A 17058-nucleotide genomic window follows, 5' to 3' on the forward strand; every position below is an offset into this window, starting at 1 on the left:
TCGGTACTGGAACCGTACCGAACCGGTTAGTATCGATACTGAAATTGAGAAAAAACAAGAACCGAATACCGTACTAGACTGAAATGTGTCTATTTGAAATAAAATAATGTTTAAAAAAAGTCTTCCTTGGTCTAGGATTGTACTAGAAGGATATTGAGAAGTTGACTTTCACCTAGACACCTACCATACTTTTTCAAATCTGATATATATACTTGGAAAATGATCAATCAATTTTCATTCTTTTCTATCAAATTTTTTGCATCATGTCAAATTCTCCTCCTATTGAAACCAAGGCCATTAAAAAATCAAAAGAAGAAAATGAAGAGTGCAAAGAGATCATTGAGGAGTACAAACACTTAATAGAAACACTTCCTAATGCTAATGGCTGGATGATAAAAAACTTGTACAACTACAATGGATTTTGGTTACCCTCCACTGCCCTCAAACACAACTTACTTATCAACACTTGCTTCAAATCTCACTCAACAGACATCTTCTTGGCCTCTTTTATCTAATCCGGAACAACGTGGCTTAAAGCCCTTATGTTCTCCACCTTTAACCGCGACATTTATACCTTTTCTAACCATTATTTGCATCAACATGGACCACATGATGCCATACCTTTCATTGAAAGTGATTCCGATTTTATTCGAGGAATTACTTCCTATCCTTCTCCTAGACTACTTTCTACACATTTGGCTCGAACCCTCTTACCAATATCCATTACTTCATGTAAATTCGTTTATATTTGTAGGGACCCGAAAGACGTGTTGGTTTCAAAATGGATTTTTATGAACAAACTTAGATCAAATAATGAGTTAGCTCCTCTTACGCTCGATAAAGCTTTTATGCTTTTTTGTGATGGGGTTTCCGAGTATGGACCATTTTGGGAACATGTTTTGTCGTATTGGAAAGCAGGTTTGGAAACTCCTGACAAGATTTTGTTCTTAAAGTATGAGGAAATCATGAAAAATCCTGCATTAGAGTTAAAAAAGTTGGCTAAATATATAGGGAAGGAATTTACATTGGAAGAAGAGGAAAAAGGGATAGTAGATGAAATTGTGAAGTTGTGTAGTTTTGAGAACTTGAGTAATTTGGAGATTAACAAGAAGGGTGTTCAAAATTTTGGTAAGAAGGCAAAGGTCGCGAACCGAGAGTACTTTCGAAAAGGCAAGATTGGTGATTGGAAAAACTATTTGAATGATGAGATGAAACAAAAAATCGATGCCATCACTAGGGAGAAGTTTATGGGTTCAGGTTTGATCCTTGGTTCGGAACTTTGATTAGACTGGACTTCATCAAATAATGGTTTTGTATATTATCGATCATCTTCTGCATATTGTTGTTTCTCTTGTTTGACTTTTGGTTTGGGTTCATTGTCATGTTACAAGTTGTTCACTCGTTATAAACTTGATCCTTACTTAACTAGGAAATTTCCAGCCCGCGTTACTGGACATCAATTGTCGTGTTGAAACAATTGTGTTATTTAGTGTACTTACGTTCAATTAACAAATATTCTGTCATGGATAGGTTTGCTTAAAAGTTTATCATATCAAATAATATATATTTATTTAAAGGCAAAACCACAATAGTCTTCATCTGCACGTTGCGAATTTTCAATTAGTTCGATTGCTTTTTGTTATGGATGATTTTATGTTTGCAAAAAACTTTGACATATAAAATATATACTTATTCTAAGACAATAAAAAAAAAATCTTGACATATGAAATAGAAATTTATTTCAAAGGCAATACAAAAAGAAAATAAAAATATTGATATACTATTTGAAACCCAAAAGAAAAAAAAATATGTAAAAAACCAAGAAGTAACCCGTAATTTTAAACCTGGAAGGGATCCAATGTGGTAAAATCTGAATATTGTTACAAAAAAAAGAATAAACGTTTTGAATATATTTATATGAAAACCCGAAAGGAAAAACATATGGAAAAAACGAAGAAGTAACTCGTATTAGAAAACCTGAATAATATGCGATTTGACAAAACCGAATAATGGTGCGAGTTATAGCATGGACGAATAGTAACTCGCCACATATGCGAGTTACTATATAATTATGTATCATGTGCACGGATCCGAATTCAAGGCCATATAATAAATGGGTTATGACTTCTAATATATTCATATGAGAACATAACTTTTGGTTTATCTATATTATAACTAAAAGAGAGGGTTGGGTATACTTGGTACTCTTAATCCTCCTCCTTTAGTCTAAAACTCCATCCTTATCTTTTATTATATTAAAGCACAGTTGCTTTAATAACTTATTGACCAATCATAGCTCTTGATTTCTTAATGTTGACTTTTGTTTTCAATTTTGACTTTAATTTACACTTTTTTGTTTTTTTCATAACAAATTTACACTTTTTACCCAATAATTTGAATATAATAAATAAATAATAATAGCTAATATATATCCGATAGAATAATAGCTGATACTTATCCAATAAAATAATAACTAATATATATCCAATAATACATTATATTATATATATATAATTAATTAATTAATTAACAATAAATTAAATTTAATGTAAATATATCAACATTTTAATAGTAATTGTACTATTAAAATATTAATAGAGACAGTTAAACTTACGACTTATTAACTAATTATATCGATCGATTTCATCAAATTGATTCTCGATGATATCACCATTTAATTTTTACATAATTTTATTTAATTAATAAAAAACAAATAACTAAAATAATTATTTTTACAATGTTATTAAAATTGGTTTCTATCTACAAAGTCTGGCTTTCACACAAGAACAATTGTACATCGCACTATCTCAAGTTAAGTCGAGAAAGGGCTTTAAGGTGTTAATATGTGACAAAGATGGGAAGACAAAATATATTACAACAAATTCCGTCTATAAAAAAGTCTTTCAACTGATGAAGCAGGGTATATGCTTCCAATGTTTTTTTATTACATTAGTTTCTTTCTATTAACTTAACATTCTTGGCATTTGAATTAAACACATAATATCTACATATATCTTCAACTTTGAACTTATAAGCTTTTATGAGTTACATCAATATATATAATATTAATAATGTCGTAAGTCTCGTGTCCAGTGTTGGACACGGGTCTAAAATCTAGTTAATCCTATATTTTTTAATATTTATTTAATAAAAAAGGCCGACCTTTAATAAAAAGTCTTATAAAAAAATCTTTATTATTATTATCTATATATATGTCATCTAGAAAAAACCCTCACATAATCTCAACCCTAAGAAAAAACCTACGGCAAAAAAAAGCTACAATCGACTACCCGTGTTGTGCATGTATGGACTGTTTTGGAGTGGAACAACCCGAAGAAAATCAAAACGTACGATATGGTCTATGTTGACAAATTAATATGTATTTTTCAAATTATATACTCTACATTTTTTTGTTTCTCTTTTTATTTAACTAAACATGAAAAAAAAGGGTAAATTGAAATTAATATTTATATGAAGTTAATTTTCATATGTTTCTTCTTTAGTTTTCGTATTGATTAAGTTGTAATATTGCTCATACACTTTTTGTTTCTCTTTTATTTAACTAAAATTGATAAAAAAAAAAAAAAAAAAAAAAAGGTAAACTGGAATCAATATTTATATGGAGTTATTTTTCATATGTTTCTTCTTTAACTTTCGTATTCATTAACTTGTGATATTGGTCATACACTTTTTGTTTCACAATTATTATAAGAAGTATTATATATCATGAGACTACCCGTTCAATAGACGGGTCTGAGCACTAGTACTTTATATAACCGCAAATATGCTTTATTGTTCCAAAAATTACACAATATAACTAGCACGGCACCCGCGCTATGCGCCGGTGTTTGGGGCGGCGACGGTGTGGTGGGGGACGACTTTTGGTGGTAAAAGAGACGTCAAGTGGTGTAAATAATTGATGTAAAAAATTAATTGAGATATTTTTAAAAAGTAATAACTAATAATGTAATATATCATTAATGTGTAATTTTTATTGGGATATAAGATATTCAGATTATTAGAGTAAGGAGATGACCAAGGGCAAAAAAGTAAAATTGTATGTCTCAAATTGTGTAAACTTTCAACAAGGGTGGATAATTTTTAATAAGGAGTATAGAAGTATAGAAGTATAGATATAGATAAATATATCAAAATATTATGATATGAATATTACTTCTTTATTTAATTCGTCAAGTTAAAATAGGTCTCATTAATTATTAATTATTACCAATAAAGTAAAAACTTGTTCGTTTTGTATAAAATGCCATATATTTTGGATTTGATAAAAAATTGGTTTCCTCTAATTATATTTAGTCAAATTAAGATTATTAAAACTTTTTGTGTTTTTTGAACTAAAGGAATTGTGATTTTGCTTTTTTTAGATTTCACATGTTCAAATCACGCGGGCTTAAATATTTAATAGTGTAATGTAATACTGTGTTTTCTTTCAAAGATAATGGGTTCCTTCTCCGTCATTGTACCTATTACTGTATTAGTTTGCCTTGACTTTCCCGAAGAACTATGTAGCACTGAAACAGATACGGTAAATGGGTACGGAAATGATATGGGAACGGGAACGATAAAACTAAAAATTTTAGGATACGGATACGACAAAGATACAACAATGAAAAATTTTAAAAATATAAAAATATATTGATTTTATATAGAGAGAGATTTAAGACTTGTGACTTGTGAAATCATGTATAATTGTATATGTATAGTTTTATAATATATGCTTGATGGTGATCGGTGATAACAGATTAAATTTTTCAATCAATTTTGAAATAGAAAAAGCTTGAATGTAATCTCTATTGTATAATGTAAGGGGTTTGTGTGTTGGGGGTATGCATAGTTGCAAGATGACAATCGTTTTTAGAATAGAAAAAGCTCATTGAAACCTCAATACTAATTAGATACGGCATGAAAGTTTCATAGAAACGTTTCGGTATATATGGAAACTTCAAGGAAACATTTCGTACGAGTTTCGGTTCCTAAGGAGTTTCCGAAACGGATACGCCGACCTGTTTGAAGTTTGGGTGCATCATAGCCGAAGAACATGAGCATAATATTTAAGGAAATTGATATATTCGCAACATAAATTTGTCATATACAACAAGTACAAACATATTACTACATAACGTATAACTGTCTGCTGCAGACAAATGTTATACATGGCAAATTTGGGTTGTGAATATATCACTTCCCAATATTTAAAAGTAAAAATTTAATTGTTTTGAAACATAAACATAATAATTATTAAAAAAAAAATAAAATTGACCAATCATGACCCAAGTTTAACTTTTCTGAATTCGACTAAGTTTCACCCGAGCTTGACCCGTTGACCCCGAGTCGACCTGACTTGACTCCCCAGATTATCAAATCACGACACGAGGTACTCGAGTAGTCGAGTGAGCTGATTATTACAATCGTGACTCCTATAAATGTAAGATACTTGAGCCTGGGCGTGGGCCAAGTATAAGTTAGGGAAATGATATTCGTACAACACATTTTTGCCCTCTACAACGATACCTGCATCATGTAATTGTATTGTGTGCTTAAAAATCTATACATTCGTTGTAGATGGTAAAATTCCGTTTTAAAAAAATATCACTTATAACGACTTAACAAGCAGTCAATCACTGAACTTTTTATTTATTTACTCCGTATTTAATTTTGAACTATACCAATAAAATCCAAAAAAAAAAAACAAACCAATAAACCCTACTTAACCTTGATCACTTTCCTTCCCAACTTTCATCTTCTCTCAAGAGATAAAAAGGAAAATGGGGGGAAGTGATAGTGAAGCAGAGAAATCAACAATGAAAGAAAAGGAGAAGAAGAAACTGTTAGCATTAGCACCAATTGCTAAACCACTTGCTGGCAAAAAACTATCTAAACGTACCTTAAAACTTGTTCGCAAAGGTTTAATCTCTCTCTGACTGACTTTCTGTCACTACATAACCTTTGTTATTTGATACAGTATATATATATATATATATACACGCACACAATAATATTATTTATAAAAAGTATGATATTTAATTTTGGTGGTATGTGTAAATGATGTTGATATGTAGCTGCGGAACATAAATGTTTAAAAAGAGGAGTTAAAGAGGTTGTGAAAAGCATCAGGCGTGGTAATAAAGGGTAAGTTGTTATTTTTAAATATTTTTTATTAGAGAAAATAATCTAGTTACTCAGATTTATCGAAAATATATGATAATTTCCCCAACTTGTGATAAGATAGGGTATCTGGGAGTGTGTTTTTGAATGAAAGCTGCCGACACGTAGTAGTAGTAGTAGTAGTAGTTTGAAGGTGTTTGGTATGTTTTAATGCTTATTTTTAACAGATGTGATTCTAGTCAGGCAGTAACATTGAGGTTCATTCCCGTGTAGTCATGGTATTCGGTTTCTTAGTTACTTTGACCCTTTCATATAATAGTAAGAGGGTGTTTGGGATCGCATAAGCGCTTTTCTGCTGAGAAATTCGGCTTAGAAAACCAAGCAATAAGTAGATAGCAGAAAGTCAAAATGTGTGTTGCTCAAACACCATTTAAGTTTATGATTCGCTAAGTATATTTTGATGATGTATGTTCATATATTGGATATGTTATATTTCACATTATTGATTGTTGGAGGTTGTAATATTATTCATAAAGCACCCGGCATACTTTTTCACTTGTTATGATTCAGTCGTTGTGTTATTACATGTTTACATTTAAGATGTAAAAAATTGGTTTCATGTCATGTTTAGGCCATTTTGTTAACTTTAAAACCTCTTCAAAACATGTTAAGTTCTCGTATACAGATGTTTAAATTGATGTACAAAAATGTTGATAAAGTCGTTTTCTAATTACTCTGTATACAAAATAAGTCAGATGACTAAAAACCTTACCTTATGTGTATTCATTTGTTAACAAGTTGATGTAGGTTATTTTTCTAAGTTTTTATTCTTTAAGAGAGAAATGGGAATTAGGTTTTTGCTAATTGAAAACATGTACTGTTGGCATTCAGGTGGATTGCGTATCTAAGTTTGTTTGGGTTGTAACAAATCATTTATAAGCACATGTTGAAGAATGCAGGGTTGGGTTGATTGACCATCAAACACTTTTTTGTCCATTTTGTTTTCTCTGTTGTATTAAGTTGATAGTTAAAATGCCTTGGCTTTTATTACAAAATTGATTGAGTAAATCTTTGAATAAACGATTTAAGAGGATGTGTGCACTACATTGAGACTTTGGATGACTTTTAACCTGTTTGGCTATTTACGCCTATATGACCCACTTCCCTTTCAACTAAATCTATTCATTTGACTCATTTTCCGTAAAAAACACAACTTAAATCTGTTCATTAACAAGTAAATGCGTTGAAATTGTCTCCTCTAATCCAGTAGTTTGGGACACTTGGATCTATGAAATAAACACCCTATCAGTTCCATTTTAAGGAAACCATCTGATGTGATGGGTATATTTTGAATATATCTGCTTTGCATATTGTTTTATGGATGATAGATGATTTTTTTTGCTGATCTATATTTTTTGTTTTGGTGAGCGCAGAGTGTGTGTAATTGCGGGAAATATAACTCCAATTGATGTGATAACTCACGTTCCGATATTATGCGAAGAGTCAGAGATACCATATGTTTACGTCACATCAAAGGAAGTAAGTTTGCTATCTCCTAATAACCTTCGTATTATTTTGTAATACCATGCTATTGCTATGATTTTCTTGATTTGATGTGCTGATTTTGCATGAAGTAGTGGTTGTTATTGCTTCATAGTGCATGAACGTGTTGATTCTTATATAAAACCAAATAAATTATATTAAAATAGTATTAACGCTTGAAAATTTGTACAAAAAATGTGTTGAGTCAGCCTGCCTGGACCTGTAAAATTAATGACCCACCATCCCTACCCATTTGTATTTATTGGCACAAAGTCTAGTTCAACTGTCAGCTACTCATGCCGGGTTTCCAATGGCACCTCCGATGGCTCAATATTAACCAATCAGATGACAAAATGGGTGGTTGCAGGATCTTGCAAATGCAGGTGCAACCAAGAGGCCGACATGCTGTGTTCTTGTTCTTCCCAAGCCAACAAAGGCAGAACTTGGAGAGGAAATCCAGCAAAAACTGAAAAGCGAATATGATCAAGTTGCTACAGAAATAACATCACTTGCTGCTTCTATGTTCTGAAAACAATTGCTTGTAACTTTCCTTTGAGCAACATATATATTTCAATGTATTGGTATCAGTTGTTTATATTTTTAAGCAGCTTTATTATGTTATGAGCTTTTGTTCCAGTGATGGCCAAATCAGAACACATGACTTTTATTTCGTGCATAGAATGTATCTTTGTTTCTAGTCACAAGACCTTTCTAGCTATGCCCTTTCTTTCACAGTTCAAACTTGAATCTAATGTATTGCCCTCATCACTTGGGATTAGTTGTTTTAACCTAAAAATTGCAAAATGAGTATGGGTCGAGCAATATGTAGTATTTTTGGTTAAAATTAAGATGGTTAGTGTGTTGTCTTAACAACTTTTAGCTTGTTGTCTTAAACTTATTTCCGTTTTAAGCATTTGAACCTCAACTGTTAGGGAGAAAAACAATAACCTGAAGCCACAACAAGCAAGTTGAATTTGTAACTAGTCATTATTGAACCGTTGTCTGCAATTTGGTTACAACAAATCTCATTGATGCACCGTTTAGCGAGTCCGAAATAGTAAATCCAAGCACCAACACATATGGGCTATAAGTTAAATGAGATAAAAAGAGCCACCGTTTGTAAGATTAACCTTTCTTTGTTACTATACAATATTGTTCTTATGCACTTTTAGGGACAAGATCCACCTGATCCTCTACACGTTCTATGGTACATGAGATTTTGGTCCCAACCAGTTGCATGCTTATTTGGTTGTTTTTAGAAAGAAATATCAAAGAGGGGTTACTTTTGAGAATACAAGGCCCTGCAAAATAAGAAACCCAGCCCACCAATTGCCAATGTTGCAATTAAGGGTCCTCCATAGGAATCGATTGCTGCTGTCAATCTGTTGCTCTTATCGACCGGCTGTAATCCTCCTTGCTGACCCTTTTCTGACACATAATCACGTAACAGGCTACTTAAGTTGTCTAACTGATGCATCACTTGACGTTGACCTCTTGCTATGAGTAGCACCTGCTCACGAAAATAATGGTCACAAACCACAAATTTAAAAAAAAAACCCTCCAAATTGCATCTTTATTGGCCACAAGCCTGGAGTTTGGGTATTACAACTAGGGGTGACAAGATGGATGGGTCAAACTCAAATGGCATAGGTAAAGGTTAAAAAGTAGCTATCAAATCTATCATTGAAAGGGAATTTTCAGAGATTGAAACAGGTCAGACCTGGTCGGTTTTGGTTGACCCATAAACGCTTTTCTTACCATCGGTTTAAGTTATTTTATGAAAGACACTTTGTGTTACAGAAACAAAATAATTACGAGAAAAACATATCTTTAAGAAAATGGTTTAGATGGTTGTATGCCTTGTTTGCCCATTTGAACTGTTCTCATTTTAGCAAAATTAAAGGTATTGTATCAAAGATAAACCACAGTCCAAGTTGAATGATTCGTAAGAGAACAGGTTAATATTGCCTCTTGCCACCGCAGACTACAAAAGGAAGCAATATAAATTGGAGAAGATCAATGGTGCACCTCTTCCATGAGGGGGGTCTCTCGTGCCAACTGGTTAGAAGATGCAGAATTAGGTAGCAGTTGACCGGTCAATGAACCATTTCCTAGGCCAGCCATGAACAGTGAAGTTGCAGAGCCATTGCACGATTCAGCCTGGTTAGCAATATTTTGATGGCTCGGCACTCTTCTTTGAGAGAACTTTGAAGTTAGTTCTTCAATACGAGATGTAAAGTCATCCATCCTTTCGTTAAGAGTGGAAATTTGTTCTGATAGGTTAGTGATGACTCCCTAAAAGGCAAAGTGTTAAATACAGAAACAACAAAGACTTCAAAACATGTGAGATTAGGAGTTTACTTGATTTGCCACTGTTGCTGGTGAATCAGGTGTCCTCCCATCAAATCGCCTACTATTAATGGAAAGTTTTGTCAGCTTTGATAAATTCCTTTCACGGTTAGAAAATGAGTGTCCACCACCCCTGTTCGATGCATAATTCAAATTTAAAACCTTACCTATAGCATATAGGCATACAAGTATATAACAAGAACTGATCTTGGTTCTTTAAGACCCACTAATACTGACCCAAATCAAATCAATATCCAGCCTTTAAAAAGAATAGCTAATACCAACCCAAATGCAAGTAAAATTGGAAATATGGGCTCACTAGCTGAGGTTATTTTGAGTGTGTCATACTCTATCCATTTTTTGAGTATTTAATGTGACTACACAATATTACACTTAGAGGTAGCAAAATGTGCTGTTGATACGAAATATTGAGCCAGAGGGACCCCTGCACAAGGAGCGAGGAGTTGTAATGTCGCTGGGGAATCTGATAACAGATCAAAATGGCTACTTGTGTTGGCACTTATAAAAGAGGGAGGGACAGGCACCCAAACGGCTTTTTGTGCATAAGTTTAGATAGTATGTGTCAAGTGTAACAGCATAAATTACGTTACTATTACCTAATGTTTAAGATGATAAATAGGAGAGTTTTCTAAATTGTTTAAACTTATGACAAGGTCAACTTCTATTAAAGCCATATATCTTAATTTTACTTTTTTGACACGTTAGAAATAGAACATACCAGATCGATACATTCCCAAGTAATTGGTTGAATATTCCACCTCTAAATTTCAACTACTAGGATTTCAATAGGCCTGTCTGCTATAGATATATAGTTATGCGATTGGGGATGAAATGTACCTGTTAAGGTATTTGGATCTCCTATCAGCAGATGCACGAGATAAAGCTTCTTTAGGGCTTGAAACCAAATCATCATCTATGCTAAGCTTTGTTTTCAGATCATCTGGCAATGTCTGTAGGATTATTTGAGTCAGTCAAGACCATGAATCCAAATCACAAACTCTTACAAGCTTGCTATAAGATAGCACATACCATCACATCATTTACGGCTTTTTCTAGCTGTATTTGTTCAATGTAAGTTCGAGGAACATATGTTCCATCTAATCCAAGCTGCTCTCCAATATATTTCACATACAAACGGTCTCTTCCTTGCACCTTAGCCAATTTGGATTAATAGAAAAGTAAAACGTGTGAAGTTCAATAAACAAAAATACTTTTATTATGGCTGATACATAAAAAAGGTAATCAACTTTGGTTAAGATATTATTTCAGGTAAGCAACTCTTGTTGTCTGAAAAAATACCTTTACACTACAGTCTCGAGTTTAAAATGTGGAGAAAAGAAAAATGAATATAAAGGAAGAAGAAAATAAAGGAAATGTGAGGAGTATAAATTCTGTTTCTAAATTCTGGAGTCGGAAAGAAAGAAAAAAAAAAAGAATAAAGCAAATGGGTAGTTATTCGTCTTTCCTTCTCAAACCCCACCTTTTTTGAGAGGAACTTTTTGAAATGAAACTCCCAAATTATATGATGAAACCTCTCAAACTAATAAAATATTCAATAAAAACCCACAATATTTTATAAAATTAATAAAAAAAAAAATCCCAAACTGATGAAGCAATGTGGACCCTTTTAGGTGGAGTTTACTTCTGAATGATTCTTCTAAAAAGTTCGAGGATTCATCAGGAAAACAAAGTTTGTTGCCCGAAACAGAAAACACTACAGTTGGTTTACCTTTTCATGTAATTCATCCATTTGTTAAATCACAGGATAATAGTCATATAAACTACCTGAACGTAGGTGCGATTGAGTTGCTCTAACCAATCACTTTTCACACAGACCTTCTCATCAAAAAATACATGGCTGCTTCTTTTGAGTATGGCAGCAATTGTGTATCCTAATGCCATTAGTCCACCAAGAAGACGAACGCTCACTTCAAAGGTGATTCTAGGTGATATGATGAATGGACTATCAGTCACCCACTCCTAGAAATACAAATAACAAGCATATATCATTTATCTTCGTGCCTTCTACATTACCTAAATAAACAGGATTCGTGTGCTTTTATACTGTCTGATCAGAATTGCAACATTTAACTAGACAAAATTTTTGGGAGAAGCGTTTGATTACTTGCGACATGTGTTAGTCACCACTTAATTATAATATAAAGGAATGATATATATAGTAGATTTGACAACGGGCAAATAAGCTTGAATCAAAATCTTTCAAAAACAGAATATAGTAAGTTTCACATGACATCTTTAAAAAACAAAGGTGTTGAAAATTTTCATTGAACATGGTATTTTCCAGAAATTAGCTGCAATGTTTTGAAGACCTTTTAGTTTTTCGCCAAGTTTCACCTTCAGCTAATCAGCTACCAGTTTTATAAAACAATATCACTTACTCATTTTTCAAAACGCATAATCAAGTATAAAATACCCCTAAACAGCGTGCATATCTCTACCCTTGACTACAGACACGCTATGCATTGCCTTGGAAATTACTATTGTATGTGATATAAAAAATATTTATTTATTAAGCAAAAAAAAAAATTTTTTAGGAAAGATCTATACCTCAAACATCAGGCTGTACTTTCCATCCCTGTTCCTCATCCTCAGATACGATTGACAAGCTTCGGGATCTTCACCGGGTGGAAGAAGATATATATCATAAGTTTCTTCTTTTATTTCTTCATGTTCTTGAGAAAGAACTGCTTTCATTTGCTCAGGGGTCACTGTCTTCTTAGACTACAGTTAAATAAAAACAAGTCAGTAGAATTCCAAAAATTACCCTTGCTAATTCCCGCTTAAACAAGAGCCGAGGTTAACCTTTAAAATATAACTGGGATTCTGGAATCCAGAAAAGGGATTAAACTTGTTGATGATTTTTATATGTGCAGTCTGTAGATCAGGCTCGATGAAAGCTTTGTACATGGGATATACCTGTGTGCACGAACAGCTTGAAGCTTAGAGACAAATCGCAATGTATAAGCTTATAATAAAACAAAATTAGTAACACTGAATACCGTCTCAGAAATTTGGTGAATTATTTCTTCTGGTTCTTGCCCAACACGTTGAATGTCTCTTAAAACACGCTTGACAAGGTCAAAGTGTACTCCACCAGTGACAGAGACACGGAGATCTAATAATGGTCTTAGTTTTTCACTAAGTGCATAAATCCCTTCAATAATGACTATACGAGAGGAGGGAACTTCGACTGTTCTGTTACATCGTGCAAGTATAATACTCTTGAGCTTACTAAAAATATATAAAAGAAAACAATACAACTATTTTCCCTCTAAAATAAAGAAAAAGATTCATAACCTGTAACCAATTCGTGAACTTGACTTAAAATCATATATGGGAACTTCCACGGACCTCCCTTCCTTCAGGCCATGGATGTTCTCAAGCAATGTGTCGTAATCTGTCAGCCTAGGATCTGCAAAATAACATTGGTCAGATGGCTGTAGTGGTGACACAAGAATAGGTTGCATATTGAGTCAAGATGGGTGTTGGTCAAAACAGGTGACTTTCGAACAAATTAATGTATGAAATAGGGAAAATATCAGATATCCCCTTCCTAAACCACCTAAATATCATACATACCCAAAGTACAAGTTTCAATAAAGCCATCTGAACTGTTTTCTTTTAGCTAATTTTTAAGTGAGCCCCATATAGCCAGTTGAAGCTTAAATATAGCCTAAATCAACCAATTTTCAGGTAAATGGGTTGAAATTGCAAAGGAAGTAAATTGGAGTTTAATGAGTTGAAATGAAACATCAATCACTATAAACAAGATTTTTTCCGATGACACTCTACAATTGTATAAGCAAATAAGGTAACCCAAGATTCTCACATATAAATCGATAAAAACCTGTAACATAGTTCTGATATAATGTATCATTATAAATCTATATTTTGTAAGATATCATTGATTATAAAACAAAGAGAAATAGGCAATAACATAACAAATAATTACCGTCAAAGTTGCCATCAACAATACGAGTTGCATCATTGTAGTTATCCATTGTTATGACAGCAATACTGGGCATAAAGTTGAGGACTTTATCAGTAAATACAGTCTTCCCAGCCCCAGATGGACCGGCTACACCAACTAACAGAATGCCCTCATTCTTTTGAACCAATAACTGGCATGCACGGATCACTACAAAGAAACCCTTTTCAAATGACAAAGTATCTTGAATAGGGGCAATCTCATAACGGGATGAATCTTTCTTTTTCACCAACTGAACTTGATCTCTTAGTAGACCAGAACGACGTCTAGGCGATTCAACAACCGAAGAATTTTCTTGTGACATATTTTACAAATAGGATTTTATATCTTTTCCCTGTATGCTGCAAAAATGGTTAAAAAATAAAAAAGTAGAATAAACTAAAACTAAACAACAGCAGCACAACTACATACTTCTGGTAGAGTTTGGATATGCTTCTGTTTGAAGGTGTAATACTATGTGGAAGTAGTTGCCAAATTCTAATTAGTAAAGACATTCCATTAGACCACTAATTTCTGCCCATTTACTAAGCAACGGGTTGCTTTGGGCTGTTCCTCTTTAATCTCAAACGGCTCAAATATCAGATAAAAAGCTTTGAAAGCTTGAAACTCTTCCAAAGTCTATTCTAAGGGCATACAACCTCCTAAAGTGTTATATTCATAGATTAGTTATAATATTGTTTTTTTTTTGTTATTAAAATATTGCAATAATCATTTGCTTATCATATTGGACAAAACGTGCTAGCGGGTCAATCCAACCAGATCCATATTGGCGCCGTACTATAAATGACCCTTTTTAACCCAAACCAGTTGTTATCCACCGCCCTATCTGCCCATCATGCAACTTCCTGATAGATTGAACAACGAACAGTGAAATTATGCCGAAAAATGAATAAAAGCCCTTAAAAAGTAAAAGGGACCTAAACTGGGGAAAAAAAAGGTAAAGCCAAAAGACATAAAAAAACTAGTGCTAATGCGGCTACACCTCCCACTTTGTCAGGTATACTACGAAGAATGGCATAGATCGGTAGGAAATTGCTTTGATAACGGAAATAGGTTCCTCCAGAGGTTCAGCTTTAGCTCACGGTTCAGGTGTTTTGTTAAATCTATATAAAACTGATTACAGAATCTGTTTACCAAATAACTAAAAAGTGATGAAATGATAACTCAAATGATAAAACTAATACAAAGCAACATAGCACCATCACTGTTGATTATTAGCATCTAAGAATAAACCAATAAATATCCTACTAATGCTTAGAGCCTTAAAAGAAAGAATAAGGACAAAAGTATAACTTTCGTCCCTTGGTGAATTTTACCCAATCCCATCAATCAAAAACACCTAATATTAGTTAAATAAAAAAAAGTTAGCAAATCAAGAACTCAAACTAAAGGCTTCAGAAATGTAGACTCATATTGACATCAACGGTAAAATAAAATAAAATTGGGTTCATTATCCACATGTAACTTCCAAAATTCGTCATACACTTTCTACCTTATGGGATTTCTCTCCTGAAACCCCCTTATAACTAAAGCAGAAATATTTTTATTCAATAACAAAATCTTGATGATATAATAAAACTCAACATTGCAAATTCAAACACCCCATACAATACCAAAGATTTCATGTGCATCTAACTCGCTAGGCAATCTAACATAAACTACTATCAAAACAAGAAAATTACATTACACATCATGTAACCACTTTGAAGATCTGTAATATCAACTACACTATGATTGTTTTATAGTCCTGCTTATCCAAAATTGCTAAAACAAACATAGTAACTTCACACCATCAATATCAATTATTGGAATCTAATAGGATCAATCATTTATGTTCTATGATGCTTAAGCGGGGGAATAAAGCTTTTTCTTATTATTTTTTGCCCAATTTTAATTACTTAAAAACAACTATAAGTCTATAACAACTAAAGAATTAAAAACTTCATAAATTTATACATATAAGCAATTTAGGCAAACCATTTCTAAGGTTGCCTAGTTGTAAGGTATCCTAAATGTCTTAAACTAGACCCGGTTACAAACATAACTCGATAAACATCTTGGAGTAGCCACAGAAAAAAGTACAAGAAACGGATACCAGAATACCAGTTAGGCCACATATATAAGAGCTAGACAAAGACTCGACTTTCCCGGGTAGCCTGAAGAGTGATCCCTCTTTCGTTTACCGGTTTATAAGCAATTCAGGCAAAACCCCACAAAACCTATTAATAAAATCTAAGGCCCCAACATAAATTTTTTCTTAAATTCCAACAAAACCCCACCAAAATCTAAAGAAAGTTGAACATATTTATTAACTAACAAGTAAACAACATATTTGTAATAAAGATGTAAGCTTTAGATGAACAAACCTCTTCAAAAAGGACTCATGAAAGAAAGATGACCAAAATATTTTGTGGGTATAAATGAATGATACAAAAAAAGTTGGCTCAAAAAGAAAGAAAGAATAAATTGATCAACTAAGATTGAGAAAGAGTGATCTAGAAAGAATATTCAAGAATTATGTGGGGTTAAAAAAATAGAAGTCCATTTGAGTAGGAGTCAATTTGCAGAAGAAAATAAAGATGATTTGTGATTGTGATTTGTGAGTCAGGGAGGGAAGAGGAAAGATTGGTGGCAGTTTAACAGGACGTCTGGCGGTAAAGATTGATATTTTTTAAGTTGTTGGTCAACAAATTTATGAGACAAATGTTGAAGGTTCAAAATGTAGAATCGGATACTAACACTATATTCAAGTTTTTGTTTCGTTTAAGAAAGAAAAGAAAAAATTGTAATCGATGAGGGAAGAAAAGAATAGAAACTATAAAAAAATATATATATGTATATACATTTTTGAGATAAAAAGAAAATTAAAGAAAAGAAGAGAAAGTGAAAAATAATACACATTCTCAAGTCTGAGAGAAGAAAACTAAATCTAATTTTACCATTATGTCCTCTTGTAATTATATATACAATATTTGATAAGTTTATAAGGGTAAAAAGGTAATTAGATAACATAC

General features: G+C 32.7%; 2 protein-coding genes and 1 pseudogene across 3 annotated transcripts; 2 read left to right on the forward strand and 1 right to left on the reverse strand.

Moving 5' to 3' along the window:
- The first annotated feature begins 263 nt into the window (after window positions 1–263).
- On the forward strand, window positions 264–1440 carry LOC122606473 (annotated as a pseudogene).
- A 4259-nt stretch (window positions 1441–5699) lies between these two features.
- LOC122608123 (H/ACA ribonucleoprotein complex subunit 2-like protein) lies at window positions 5700–8301 on the forward strand. The gene is made up of 4 exons (XM_043781216.1): window positions 5700–5922; window positions 6078–6147; window positions 7557–7662; window positions 8033–8301. The coding sequence occupies exons 1-4, from the start codon at window positions 5784–5786 to the stop codon at window positions 8192–8194; spliced, it is 477 nt and encodes a 158-aa protein (XP_043637151.1). The 5' UTR covers window positions 5700–5783; the 3' UTR covers window positions 8195–8301.
- A 460-nt stretch (window positions 8302–8761) lies between these two features.
- On the reverse strand, window positions 8762–16674 carry LOC122607351 (inorganic pyrophosphatase TTM1). 2 transcript variants are annotated; one of them, XM_043780308.1, is made up of 12 exons: window positions 16411–16674; window positions 14009–14385; window positions 13354–13468; window positions 13056–13251; window positions 12859–12972; window positions 12604–12777; window positions 11821–12015; window positions 11065–11187; window positions 10873–10985; window positions 10027–10078; window positions 9694–9960; window positions 8762–9175 (listed from the first exon to the last, which is right to left on the reverse strand). In XM_043780308.1, the coding sequence occupies exons 2-12, from the start codon at window positions 14346–14348 to the stop codon at window positions 8945–8947; spliced, it is 1920 nt and encodes a 639-aa protein (XP_043636243.1). In that variant the 5' UTR covers window positions 14349–14385; window positions 16411–16674; the 3' UTR covers window positions 8762–8944. The 2 variants fall into 2 exon arrangements, with proteins under 2 accessions (XP_043636243.1, XP_043636242.1); XM_043780307.1 differs by having other exon boundaries at window positions 10027–10147; window positions 16411–16673.
- Between the last annotated feature and the right edge of the window lie 384 nt (window positions 16675–17058).

Source organism: Erigeron canadensis, chromosome 7, assembly GCF_010389155.1.
Source record: "Erigeron canadensis isolate Cc75 chromosome 7, C_canadensis_v1, whole genome shotgun sequence".
In the NCBI taxonomy this organism is placed as follows: Eukaryota; Viridiplantae; Streptophyta; class Magnoliopsida; order Asterales; family Asteraceae; genus Erigeron; species Erigeron canadensis.

Bases quoted from the DNA above. Each gene is read 5' to 3' on its own strand.
- LOC122608123 (XM_043781216.1), top strand. From the start codon at position 5,784: ATGGGGGGAAGTGATAGTGAAGCAGAGAAATCAACAATGAAAGAAAAG. The intron at 6,148-7,556 runs GTAAGTTGTTAT...TGGTGAGCGCAG, and splicing joins ATCAGGCGTGGTAATAAAGG to AGTGTGTGTAATTGCGGGAA. The intron at 7,663-8,032 runs GTAAGTTTGCTA...GGGTGGTTGCAG, and splicing joins TTTACGTCACATCAAAGGAA to GATCTTGCAAATGCAGGTGC.
- LOC122607351 (XM_043780307.1), bottom strand. From the start codon at position 14,348: ATGTCACAAGAAAATTCTTCGGTTGTTGAATCGCCTAGACGTCGTTCT. The intron at 12,778-12,858 runs GTTAACCTCGGC...ATTTAACTGTAG, and splicing joins ATCCCAGTTATATTTTAAAG to TCTAAGAAGACAGTGACCCC. The intron at 12,016-12,603 runs GTATAGATCTTT...TTGTATTTCTAG, and splicing joins AGTACAGCCTGATGTTTGAG to GAGTGGGTGACTGATAGTCC.